This window comes from Elephantulus edwardii, unplaced genomic scaffold, assembly GCF_000299155.1.
Source record: "Elephantulus edwardii isolate Elephantulus edwardi_28Jun2011 unplaced genomic scaffold, EleEdw1.0 scaffold00538, whole genome shotgun sequence".
Classification (NCBI taxonomy): domain Eukaryota; kingdom Metazoa; phylum Chordata; class Mammalia; order Macroscelidea; family Macroscelididae; genus Elephantulus; species Elephantulus edwardii.
In genome coordinates, this window is record NW_006400288.1 from 39,598 (window position 1) to 52,265 (window position 12,668).

At 42.5% G+C, this 12,668-nt stretch overlaps 3 protein-coding genes, 1 non-coding gene and 1 pseudogene across 4 annotated transcripts in view; 1 reads left to right on the forward strand and 4 right to left on the reverse strand.

Moving 5' to 3' along the window:
- The window catches only part of LOC102857005, a 3,761-nt pseudogene extending 2,850 nt beyond the window's left edge, over positions 1 to 911 (reverse strand).
- Positions 1 to 6,907, reverse strand: part of LOC102857810 — a 12,417-nt gene extending 5,510 nt beyond the window's left edge. The window contains exons 1-3 of the mRNA XM_006903215.1: positions 6,601 to 6,907; positions 3,281 to 3,664; positions 2,281 to 2,290 (exon numbers count right to left, since the gene is read on the reverse strand). Coding sequence (XP_006903277.1) covers positions 2,281 to 2,290; positions 3,281 to 3,664; positions 6,601 to 6,907 — 701 coding nt within the window. The remainder of the gene's footprint in view (positions 1 to 2,280; positions 2,291 to 3,280; positions 3,665 to 6,600) is intronic.
- On the reverse strand, positions 1,601 to 1,981 carry LOC102855096 (histone H2B type 1-M-like). The gene has a single exon (XM_006903210.1). It carries the CDS (start codon positions 1,979 to 1,981, stop codon positions 1,601 to 1,603), a length of 381 nt encoding a protein of 126 aa, XP_006903272.1.
- LOC102854695 (histone H2A type 1-like) lies at positions 5,567 to 5,959 on the reverse strand. The gene has a single exon (XM_006903209.1). It carries the CDS (start codon positions 5,957 to 5,959, stop codon positions 5,567 to 5,569), a length of 393 nt encoding a protein of 130 aa, XP_006903271.1.
- Positions 6,908 to 12,253: 5,346 nt separating the features above from the next.
- Positions 12,254 to 12,325, forward strand: TRNAQ-UUG. The gene has a single exon. It is a non-coding gene; the product is annotated as a tRNA-Gln (tRNA).
- The last annotated feature ends 343 nt before the right edge of the window (positions 12,326 to 12,668 follow it).

Genomic DNA, 12,668 nt, shown 5'->3' on the forward strand with positions numbered 1-12,668 from the left:
CACTATGAGTCGCAAACGACTCGACGGCACATAACAACAGCCACAACAAGGCTATATTGTGAAATTTCAGTGTGTAAAAATTAAAATACATTTCATTTAAAATCTTATTTTCTGTGTGTCAGTGTTCTGGCACTCAGTTTGAGTTTGGTTTTTTACAATAAATGGTGTATAAGTTATATATGTGTATAAATGGTATACATGTATATATTGTTGTTGTCATGTGCCATTGAGTCTCTTGTGACTCATAGCGACCCTATGTACAACATTCCTAAACTCTATTCTGTCCTGTGACAATCGCACCGTCGCTGATACACCCATCCCTATTATCCCAATCACTGAATCAATCCACCTCATAGGGGGCCTTCCCCTTGGGCGCTGTCCCTCCACCCTACCAAGCATGGTGTCCCTCTCCAAGGACCTCCTTACAACATGTCAGTTTATAATTGCACTAAGATCCTCCTTGAGGCTTTCCTCTCCCCAGTCTCTCAGGCTTCAAACATTATTAGCAACTATGTCAATAGAATATATTTTTTGTATACACAAGTAAAGTAAACTTAAGTAAAAAAATATCAGAGAACACTTATAAACCCAAGATCAGCTCTACCTGGAAGCCTCAACTCAAAGTTGTCTGTTGCTTTCTTTGTATTCTCTAGCCAACAACCTAATGACAGCCTTTACTTTTTAAGCCAGCAGTATCTTTTTCTACAACATTGTTGCTGTTGTGTATCATCAAATCGCCAAATATAAACTGCCTAGCAGTCAATACGAACTTATAGCAACTCTTCATACAGTTCAAGTAAATCATCCCAAAGACTCAGAATTCAGTTGAAGTAGAGCTCTTTTGTTGTTAGGCAAGAAAGTAAAATCCACTAACCACATCTAGTGTAAATTACCAGAATGAGAAGCTTCATAGTAGTTGGTCTAGTTTAAAAGTGCCCAGCCTCCACATTCCTTAAATTCAGAACCCTCTATGCACTCTGTCTCGTTTAACTGAAAACTTTTTTCATTTTCCTACCACTTTATTTCTTCTGACACACGTATCTGTGCTAGTAGACTTTTTTATTTTTTTATTTACAAATTTTGAATAAAAACCGTATTTTGTAAATTCATTATTTATCCAGACCCTAGTAGGCAGAGACTGAAAAATAAAACCAGTTTTCATTCTGCATCATTTGGGGGGTGGGGGAGGGAGAACTGAAACCTGCAAATCCTGTGTCCTGCGAGGTAACTTTCTTGCAACTACAACCTTACTCAATACTCTATATTGGCTATTCGAAATAAACCTTCGGACCTCTAGAGTAGCTTTACTATTTTATTTACAAACATATGGCAAAATCGCTACTGCGATTTCTTAAGTCCTACAGCAGACTGAGCCCAAACAAGAAAAGGGAATCACTAGTCATCGAAAGCGTACAGAAACCAGTTGCCAAATGCAGGTTCATAGTAAGCTTTCGAGGAATAAAGGTTACTCCTATGAAAGCAAACGTTAACTAAATAAAACCAGCTAATGATTAAAGCAAACGAGCTCTTTCCTAGAAGGCTTAGATGGCTCTTAAAAGAGCCTTTGGGGTTAAGTGGAAGGCGAGTCCTTAAAGGAGATTTACTTGGAGCTAGTGTATTTGGTGACGGCCTTTGTACCCTCAGACACTGCGTGCTTGGCCAGCTCCCCGGGGAGCAGCAGGCGAACAGCCGTCTGAATCTCCCGGGACGTGATGGTGGAGCGCTTGTTGTAATGCGCCAGGCGGGAGGCCTCACTAGCAATGCGTTCGAAGATGTCGTTCACAAAGGAGTTCATGATACCCATGGCCTTAGAGGAGATGCCGGTGTCGGGGTGGACCTGCTTCAACACCTTGTACACGTACACCGAGTAGCTCTCCTTGCGGCTGCGCTTGCGTTTCTTGCCATCCTTCTTCTGGACTTTAGTGATGGCCTTCTTCGAGCCCTTCTTTGGGGCAGGGGCAGATTTTGTGGGTTCCGGCATGATTCCCGAAAAAGCAAGAGGAAAACAACTTCCTACCCTCTACCCTCTTTACTTATACTCCCCTATGCAAATGAGGGAAGTTAATGTGCAAAAGTTATTGGCTATTTTTAATGATTGCACAATGTGTGAGTATTGTCCAATCAGAACAAGCATGCTACAAACTAGCATTCCCATTGGTCTAAACAAAAAAAGTAACATACTAACCAATAACACGGCGTTGTTTTCGCACCCATCATTGATTATAAAATGCATTTTGGCTACTTTGGCTGTATGCTATCTTGTTCTCACTTTTCTGTTACTTAACTATGTCTGGACGTGGAAAGCAGGGTGGTAAGGCGCGCGCCAAAGCCAAGACTCGCTCTTCCCGGGCTGGTCTGCAGTTCCCTGTCGGCCGCGTTCACCGGCTGCTCCGTAAAGGCAACTATGCCGAGCGAGTGGGCGCCGGGGCTCCGGTCTACTTGGCGGCCGTACTGGAATATCTGACTGCCGAGATCTTGGAGCTGGCCGGTAACGCAGCCCGCGACAACAAAAAGACGCGTATCATCCCGCGCCATCTGCAGCTGGCCATCCGCAACGACGAGGAGCTCAACAAACTGCTAGGGAAAGTCACCATCGCGCAAGGCGGCGTCTTGCCCAACATCCAGGCCGTGCTGCTGCCCAAGAAGACCGAGAGCCACCATAAAGCTAAGTAAAGAGGAAGTTTGGGAAGCCACAGAAACAAAGGCTCTTTTCAGAGCCACTACTATAGTCATAAAAAGGGCAGCATGACCACCGTTTCACTTGAAAAAAAAATGCAAGTTCTTTAATTTTGTAATTGTCAGGTTCAGACTAGTTTTTTCCGCTCTAAAATACAGGTACTAGAGAGGGTAAATAGTATGTGTACATGGGGAGTAAACCCAATAATTCCTGCTAAGGTACTACTTTTGAGGAATTTTTTTTAATTGGCTTAAAATATTGGGGATATCAATGACGAAGATTTTACCTTCCCACAAAATTCGGTTACAAAAATTACAGGAACTGCAAACTGGTGTGTCAATAAGAATCCTAGCAGAAAACGATCAGCAAGACATAAAAAAATACATGTGTAGTTCATATCTTATTTCAACCAACCATGAAGTCCAAAAGGGGCCATGAGCCTGCCCAATTGAAAGAGTACAGTCTTTTTTCCAACATATGGTGGCTCTGAAAAGAGCCTTTTGGGGGGTTGTAGCTAAATAATTTAAGCCCTTTCACCGCGAATGCGGCGGGCGAGCTGGATGTCCTTGGGCATGATGGTGACCCGCTTGGCGTGAATGGCACAGAGGTTAGTGTCCTCAAAGAGCCCCACCAGGTAGGCCTCGCACGCCTCCTGCAGCGCCATGACGGCCGAGCTCTGGAAGCGCAGGTCGGTCTTGAAGTCCTGGGCGATCTCGCGCACAAGGCGCTGGAAGGGCAGCTTGCGGATCAGCAGCTCGGTGGACTTCTGGTAGCGCCGGATCTCGCGCAGCGCAACGGTGCCGGGCCTGTAGCGGTGGGGCTTCTTGACGCCGCCAGTGGCGGGCGCGCTCTTGCGGGCTGCCTTCGTGGCCAGCTGTTTGCGCGGGGCCTTGCCGCCAGTGGACTTGCGGGCGGTCTGCTTGGTGCGAGCCATGATAAGGGCCTGATTGATGCAAGTGAAAAGTGAAGACAATGCAGTAATGCCACCTATTTATAGTGACAGTAAGAACCTGATTGGTTAAAAACTGAGCCAATCTTACCACAATCGGATTGGTTAAGGAATCGTTTTATTTGCTCAGTACCAAATCCTCTGGTATTCTTCATTGTCTGTGCCTTGAATTCCCAACAAACGTATTTTCCTTACAAACCAGCACTTTGAATGAGAACAAGGTAAATTTATATAATGACCACATTTTTTAGATTAATTACACATAAAATAATAAAATTATCTTAAATAGGATTTGCTCATGTCATTATAGCCAAAATAACATTATTTCAACATGCAATCTATTTTTTTAAAAAGTATTCCATTTTTAGTTTGAGTGAATTTGTGTGGGGTTTCTATCTTTAAATTTCAGTGTGGATTTTCCAAGCAGAACACATCTTTATTCGGCTTAACTACACATCAAGTAATCAGTCATAATTGGCAAAAAATATCTATTATACTAAAAAGAACAACCCTGGTTTCCCTCTCTTCCTTTTATTCTTCTCATATCTCATACTCTTAAAAAAATTCCACCTGATAAGGAACTTTTATCTGGGATATGAAACATTAAAGAGAAAATTTACTAAAGAATATACACTCTTAAACTTACAGCATAATGTTTCCTCTATCCTAGAACAGTTGTTCTTACAGAATCTATCCCATTGGGCATCAAGCTCTAATATTTTTAATACGATTAAACAATAGGGCATGCTTTGCCCTGAAACACTTGTATCTTTATTTGTGAACCAGGTAAAGGGAACAGGAATAAAACACTCAAGAGAAAAAACTGTTGCGTTGCCCAAAATCAGGTGCCAGATGTTACATTCTATCTTCTAAGCACTGTCCCTGGTTCTACAAGGCAAGAATCTTCCTCCCCTCCCTCTACTAAAACTCCATTTCCAAAATTAGACTGAGTCTAGATTTTGCCCCTGGTCTGCACCCATGGAAGAAAAGAGCCGTGCTGAGCTGGTAACCCAAGGATTGGCGGTCTAATCCATACTTGGTGGGATCCACACTTACTCGAAAGGTGAAAGGGCAGTCTCCACTCCTACACACTTACAGCCCCAGAAATCTGATGGAGGATCACGGACTCAAAATCCACTCAACAGCAGTGAGTTTGATTTGGAGGTGTTGCCACCTGGCCTTGCTGTGCTAGTAGTTGTCTACTCCCCTAAGGCATGTAAACTACTATAGGTGCTGTGCTGAATGAAGGTGGTTGCTGAGGGCAGAACAGGTCCCCAGATTTGGGAATTCCGGTGTCAATGTCTTTGTGACAGACTAAGCCTTGCTTCCAAAAGACATCAACTGCTTTCTTTTTAGATCAAGGCTCTTGCCCTTATACCCCCGGAACATCGGTAACTAAATTCCTAAAGGCCCCAATGTCTCGCTCCAGCGTAGCAAGCCTGCTTCAAGGTGTTTCGCTAGTTACTGCCTGGTTCCGTATCAAGTGCATGGTGCACGGCCATCTCCTTAACTTTGCGTTTGTACAGGACCACAACTCAAATCTAAAGGGTTATAGCGCCTGACGTTTGGTACATAAAACTTCCCATAGAGACTGAATAGTCCTTGCTTCCGTTAAAATAACAATTTCGTATGCTTTCACACCGTGCTTACCCTAGGGCACACGTTGACAGTGAAGACAGGAGGGCCATGTACATTCAACGCCCTACAAGCAAGAGACGATACAAGGTAGGATTATAGGTATACCACCTTAAGTGTGACCTCATAGTACTCAAAACAAAGGCCACTTTTGTTATGAACCTTAACAGGTTGGTATTGCAAAAGGAGTAATTTTTATGTATTGTTTCATTACGATGAACATTGTCTATAATTAGTGCTCAGATCTCTTCAAGAAGTCGTAGGTGGCTCTTAAAAGAGCCTTTGGTGTAGTAAACTGCTTATTTTTACTTGCCCTTGGCCTTGTGGTGGCTCTCGGTCTTCTTGGGCAGGAGCACGGCTTGGATGTTGGGCAGCACACCACCTTGCGCGATGGTGACTTTCCCCAGCAGCTTGTTGAGCTCCTCGTCGTTGCGGATGGCCAGCTGCAGATGGCGCGGGATGATGCGCGTCTTCTTATTGTCGCGGGCCGCGTTGCCCGCCAGCTCCAGGATCTCGGCCGTCAGGTACTCCAGCACCGCCGCCAGGTAGACCGGAGCGCCGGCGCCCACCCGCTCGGCATAGTTGCCTTTGCGGAGCAGACGATGGACTCTACCGACAGGGAATTGCAGACCAGCCCGGGAAGAGCGAGTCTTGGCCTTGGCGCGGGCCTTGCCGCCCTGCTTCCCACGACCTGACATGTCTAAATGCTGCTAAATGTTAACTAACAGTAATTCGGGCCTGCAAACACTTTTTTTTTATAGGTACTAATGGGCGCGAAAAGAATACGGTACCATTGGTTAATGTACTGTTTTCATTTAGACCAATGACAATGCGATATTACAAACTGTAGATTTTTGATTGGGCAAACCTAGACTGTGACATCATCAAAGTAAATCACCAATAACCAAAGGAGTGCCTTCCTCCTCATTTGCATAAATCCCTATAAATAAAGCCAAGTCAGCTTTTTGTTTGCCCTTTTTTCTTATTCTCATAATGCCTGAACCAGTAAAACCCAACCCTGCTCCTAAGAAGGGCTCCAAGAAAGCCGTGACCAGGGCTCAGAAGAAGGACGGGAAGAAGCGCAAACGCATCCACAAGGAGAGCTGCTCCGTGTACGTGTACAAGGTGCTGAAGCAGGTCCACCCCGACACCGGCATCTCCTCTAAGGCCATGGGCATCATGAACTCCTTCGTCAACATCTTCGAGCGGGAGAGAATTGTCTCCTAATTAGGGGGCAATTAGGGTTGTTTTTAAATAGCCTTGTGTATTCCAGTCCTTTTTCAAAATATAGGTGGCTCTGAAAAGAGCCTTTAGGGAAAATAGCGCATAAAATCTCAACCTCCGAAGCCGTAGAGGGTACGACCCTGGCGCTTGAGCGCATAGACCACGTCCATGGCGGTGACGGTCTTGCGCTTGGCGTGCTCAGTGTAGGTGACGGCGTCCCGGATCACGTTCTCCAGGAACACCTTCAGAACCCCGCGAGTCTCCTCGTAGATGAGGCCGGAGATGCGCTTGACGCCGCCACGCCGGGCCAGGCGGCGGATGGCGGGCTTGGTGATACCCTGGATGTTATCCCGGAGCACTTTTCGGTGGCGCTTAGCGCCTCCCTTCCCAAGACCTTTTCCGCCTTTGCCGCGTCCAGACATTTTAAACAAAACAGCCCAGAGAAAGAAACGGCGCGGTTGAGAGAAATGGTCCGCCTTTTATTTTAATCAATCGGACCAAACTGGAAACTGGAAGGAACACAGGCGGGAAAGCTTACCAGTTGTAGCTCCGCCCCTTCCCTCTGTACCAGACTAACGTGGAGGCACCTACCTGGACCTCTCAGAGGCGTGGAGGCTCTGAGGACAGGTAGGCAGTTCAGTGAATCTTTCAGAAATGAGAAAAAGTGCTGTAGACTTATGGATATGAGTGCTTTAAGCAAAAAGAATAAATGTGAAAATGTGTCACAAACAATAGAAGCAGGCAAAGTGGGGGGAAAAAACCCACCTATGCCCTTATTGGACTGAGAATAGTGTCTGGCTAAACAGATTCACCACTTGCTATTTGACCAAATAAATAGCTTGCTTAACCACTCTAGATCCAGTTTCTCTATCTGTGGAACAAGCACATGCCGTGGGAGCAGCCTCCAAAGTAGGTACTAATCATCAATCCTGTTTCTCAAAAGAGGAAAAATAGCAGCAGTAATTTACGTTTAGGAAAGGTGGAAGGACTGCGCAGGAGAGAAAGACCCCGAGGAGATGGATTGACCCGGTAACTGGGGCAATGGGTTTAGTATGCCCGAAGCCAATAAGACTGGCTCAGGACAGGACAGAGTTTAGAGATGTGCAGAGTGACAGGCGAATCGATGGCACAAAGCAACAACAATTTAAGTTTCTTACACAGGAAAAACCAGAACGGATAGAACTTATCAGACCCCAGAACTACTGTCTGCAAGGGATGTTAACTACCTTACAGGCTTATGCAAATATTAAGAAAATGCAAATAAAACACTGAAACAGGTCTTTTTGCTGTGTAAGTTATCGGTGCATGATAATTATATAAAACTTACTGGGTACTTACAGTGTTCCAGCACTGTGCTACATTATTTAGCCTAACTAGGCCACTTCTCCAATCTGCGCCATCCAGCAAATTACATGACCAAGCCGAAATAGGTATTATAGTCTTTCCTCAAAGACCAATCAAGTACATATATTGATGAAAGCTTCCATAAAAAAAAGCATATGTATATTTTATCTAAAAACAATCTGTTGGCCATTTTAAATACTCACTTGGAACTCTTGAAGAAAGACACTCACTAGGTTGTAGTTGATGATTTGCAAAGTCTACCAGGGAGAGACTTGGTTGTGTGAGACTCGTCTTGTTCACTCTTGATAGACTTTCATTTGTAAAGCTGTTAAGGAAGAAATTAGGATTAGGTTGACAGATGTCTCTGGAGTGCAGAGTAAAATCTAAACCATTAAAGAATGCATCACATAACAGCAAATTCACAGAAATAAAGGAAACACGGTGACCTTTAACATCCTGCAAATCCTCTCCTGTGATAGAATATCTGTGAATTATAAACTTGATAAAATCTATCTTGTGCAAAGAATACAAGATAAAGATAACAAAAGTTAGCCAATGATTATTTTCCATCTATTCTTCCTCTGTTGTCTCTAGGAAACAACCATGTAACTCACTCAGAAAGGTCTTCTTAACACATGTAACTGCTAGAATAAACACCCAGGCTTTGATTCCTTTTCTGTCTTCACCTGAAGAAATCGGGGGAAAGGGCTGAAGAATATTTTGTTACTGTGGTGTCTTTCAGTGAGGTAGGTTCCTGGGTGCTGGTTAGTGCTTGGCTACTAACCTAAAGGTTGGTAATTAAAATTTACCACATCAGCACTACTAAAGATGGAAATCTGCTTCTGTGAAAACTTGATTCTATATTTAAGAGTGGAGCCACAATAACTCAGCATCAACACGAAAGCAACAGTTATTTTAGAGGATCTCTTTTTCTTTCTTCTCTCTCTTTTTGTTTTGTTTTGGTTTGGTTTTTTAAGCATCCTTCAATAGAGCTTTATCTTCAACCTTCCAGGAGAGCATACACAACTAATGTAAAGATAGTTTTACAACCAAGGACTTTTATGGTTTTATGCAGACCATTCAACCTTTATGTGTGTTAGTTTTCTGTGTGCTCTACTTGTGCTATATGTGTTACTTGTGAACATATTTTACTTATCTCTTGGTGGAAAGTCTTTGAAATAACTTCATCTCTTTTTGTCTTTGCCCATATTCTGTCCAATGCAGGTTTTATACCCTTCCTTCAAATTCGAGGGTGGGGGGAACTAATTTGATATTTATAAAACTGATTTCCCCATGACAGTCTTCTAAAGAAGCACTAGTATATTGAGTAAGTTACCTCTCAAATGTGTTGATCTGGTATCTTACTATCTTTCCAGATAAAAAGACTGTACCCCCAGGATGTAAAAGTGCAGTTTTGTCATTTATAAAAACTGTTGGGTTGTTAGGTGCCATCAAGTCGAATACAACTCATGGTGATCCTATGAACAGCAGATCTAAACCTTCCATTTTAAAAGTAGCTGACCAATACTTCCTACCTTGCCCTCTATTGTCCATAAGGGTTTTTTAGGGGTTTTTTAGGGCCTGTTTATAAAAATTATACTGGAAACGGGAAAATAAAAGAGGAGCTGGAAGCTGGACCAAACTCATGCGTCTAACCTCTCAGCTGATAGCCCTCAGATCTGCCTGTCTCTATCTTATCAACTGAGGTAAGACATCTTTCACCCGGTTATTTGCTCCACATTTCGCTCAAGAAAATCTAGTGTCATAAAATTATGACTCTTGCCACCACAAAGAGACAAATACTTTTTTTGCAGACAAATCAGTTGCTTATATCTAGTTGTGTCATAAAATTATCCCCACAATTGTAAAATGGTTCAACCACTCTGAAAGACAGTTTGGTGCTTCCTCATAGAAATTCCATATGACCCAACTATCCCATTGCTTGGAATATACCCCAAGAAAATAAGAACGGAGGTTCAAACGGAGACTTGTACACCAATGTTCATAGCAGCGTTATTTACCATCTCTAGAACATGGAAAGAGCCTAGATGTCAAACCACAATCAAATGGATTGAGAAATTATGATACATGTATACAATAGAATACAACGCAGCATACAGGAGCATTGATTTTGTAAATTATTACCTAACTTGAGAGGGACTGGAAAGCCTTATGCAGAGTGAACTAACTCAGTCCCACAAGGCAAATATGGTATAAAACCATTGTTGTAGAATGAGATCCGTGGAAGAGAGGTGGAAGCAGAAGGATGAGGATGTGTGTGTGCGAGAGGGACTAATTAATCATGGGGTTGTACAATTTAATGGGGCAGGAGGTAAGGGAAATTGGAAGAATCTGGTGTGGAAAACAATATATTCTAATTTTGTAAATAAACTAGTATCATTTTTAAAAGGAGAAGGAAAATACTATCCCTACAAAGATGACTTCTACCACAGGGGTCTTGTTCTCAATTGTGCTCACGATACCACTACCAGGCCTGAATTTTATAGTGCACAACACACTACAACAGATTTTTAGTGCTTAATGTAATGACAGTAAATAGCTAGAGTGTGTAATTTCCTGCCACTTCTGAGCTCTGGGAGCATAGGATATGATGGTGCCAACCCAAAAAGACCATTCACATCCATCAGGTGTTTTGAGGGAGAAAAATGGGCAATATCTTCTCATGTGACATACAGCCTCTGAAATCCTACTGGAGGGTCAGCTGTGAGTCATTTCCAACTAGACAGTAATAACATGTCTCCTTGTGATTTTTATTTCTTTTTTATTTCACCTCATTCTTACAGACCACAAAAAGCCGAACTCACTGATATCAAGTCATTTTCAACTCAAAAACTCACACCTATCGAATCAATTTCAACTCGCAGAGACCTTACCAAACAGTTGTTTGCTCTTTGCCTCCTGTGGAGCATCTGCTGCATTCAAACTACTGCTTTTGGGATTGCAGTGAATCTTTTTGCTATTAGGCCACTGGAGTTCCTGCCTACAGTACAGAGGGGTTTATAAATCTCTACAGAAACAATCTGCTTCATCTTTCTCCTGTGAAGCAGCTGATGGCCTCAAATGGCAGGCCACAGAGCCAATAATTTTCTAAATAAATATGTTTAGAGATATTCATTTATATATAAGAAATAGATTTCTTTATAGTAAGAGACAAAGCAGCAACAAAAATAATCTTTAACTAGACCTATAAGGAGACATGAACACTGATATTCACATTATTTATGGTGGTGGAAAAAAAATTCCTATTGTGCAATACTAAAAGAGTGAATACGTCAAAACTTTTTTCTTTAGTTATTCTTATATATGACTACATAAACAAACTACTCTATAAGGTGCTTAAAGCAGATTTTCTTAAGTTCACAGATTCTATTGGTCCAGAATTGGGGCAGGCACAGTGGGAATGCCTTTGCTCTGTAGCTTTGCTGGAAATGATTGACTGGGAGTGATTCCTGAGGTGACAGTGAAGAACATCTTCACTCACATGTCTGGCTGTCAGTTGGGATTTCATCTGGGGTTCTCAACTATATGTTGTCAGCTAGGCTTCCTATAATGTTCAGACTTATTGGTAACTCAGAGTTCTAAAGGCCAGTCTCCCTCAGACATTTACAAAGAAACTTTGACTTCCTATCTCAGAGGAAAAGTTAAAATTCTGACAAGATCCTCCACAGTTTTGCCAATTTCATATGATAAGATGACTCAGTAAGGTACAAACAAAAACAGGAGCAGGAGTCTGACTATTAATAGAAGAGGTACCTGAATTCACACTACAGATAGAATCATTCTCAGATGGTTAAGAGAGATGCAAAGGGAGAGGGAGGGGAGTAAAAGTTAATAACTAGATAGGTTGAGTGATAGCAAAGGCAATGTATGATAAGAGATTTATAGGACACTGAATTAGTTACACTAATCAATTGTAATTAATATTCTAAAACAAAATATGTATCTATGAGTGAATGAAAAACGAATATGATTTGTAGAATTTAACTCACCCTAGAAAAAAAAAATTATAGACTCTGCCCTCTAGAAAGCAAATACATACACATACAAAAAAGAGGTACATGAAAACCTAGGTGGAGCCCGCAAGGTCCCTTGATGGAAGTCAGTAGATTCCTGGATAATTCACTGTGCAGAACTGTCTTGAGCACTGCAAGGACTTCCTAGTTCCTACTGACGATGGCACAGGGTAGGACTGGGCTCAGGTCTGTTGTTTAGAGTCTATGAGCCTAACTAGTCTCATGTCCAGTCTAATTGTGTCTTTGATAACCAAAACACCTACACATTTTCAAAACCATCCACTAGAGGGCGATAAAGTTGTTGAAAAGCACTATAACATTTAGCTGGTAAGGGCTAGTGACTCAGGGATAAAAGTCACAGGAGAAACTGGTACGTTATCGGAGTGTGGTGGCCCCATGGTGTAATGGTTAGCACTCTGGACTTTGAATCCAGCGATCCGAGTTCAAATCTCGGTGGGACCTCGTAAGATTTTTTTCATTTCTCCACTGTCCTTCCTGTTAGGAAAGGAAGACAGTCCAGTGGACAGAGGGAAATTTTTCCCTTGTTTGTCTATAGCTTGACTCCCAAAAGTTAATATGCATAAGAAATGCTTGATTTTTAAAGATTAGCCTGAGGATTCTATGGTGAAGAGTGATAACTCGCTGGTTTGTAGAGGAACGCCTCAGGGAATGGTGCTGCTTTTCCTCATGGTCCATGGAACATGTCAATAAGAATGCTTTTACCCACAGCGTCCCTTTTCAGCAGGAAGTAGCTAAGAGAATACGCCATCCCCTTTTCCTTATGACTCAGGGTGAAGTCTCTCTC

Excerpts from the sequence above, each read along its gene's own strand:
- LOC102855096 (XM_006903210.1), bottom strand. The coding sequence starts at position 1,981 with ATGCCGGAACCCACAAAATCTGCCCCTGCCCCAAAGAAGGGCTCGAAG.
- LOC102854695 (XM_006903209.1), bottom strand. The coding sequence starts at position 5,959 with ATGTCAGGTCGTGGGAAGCAGGGCGGCAAGGCCCGCGCCAAGGCCAAG.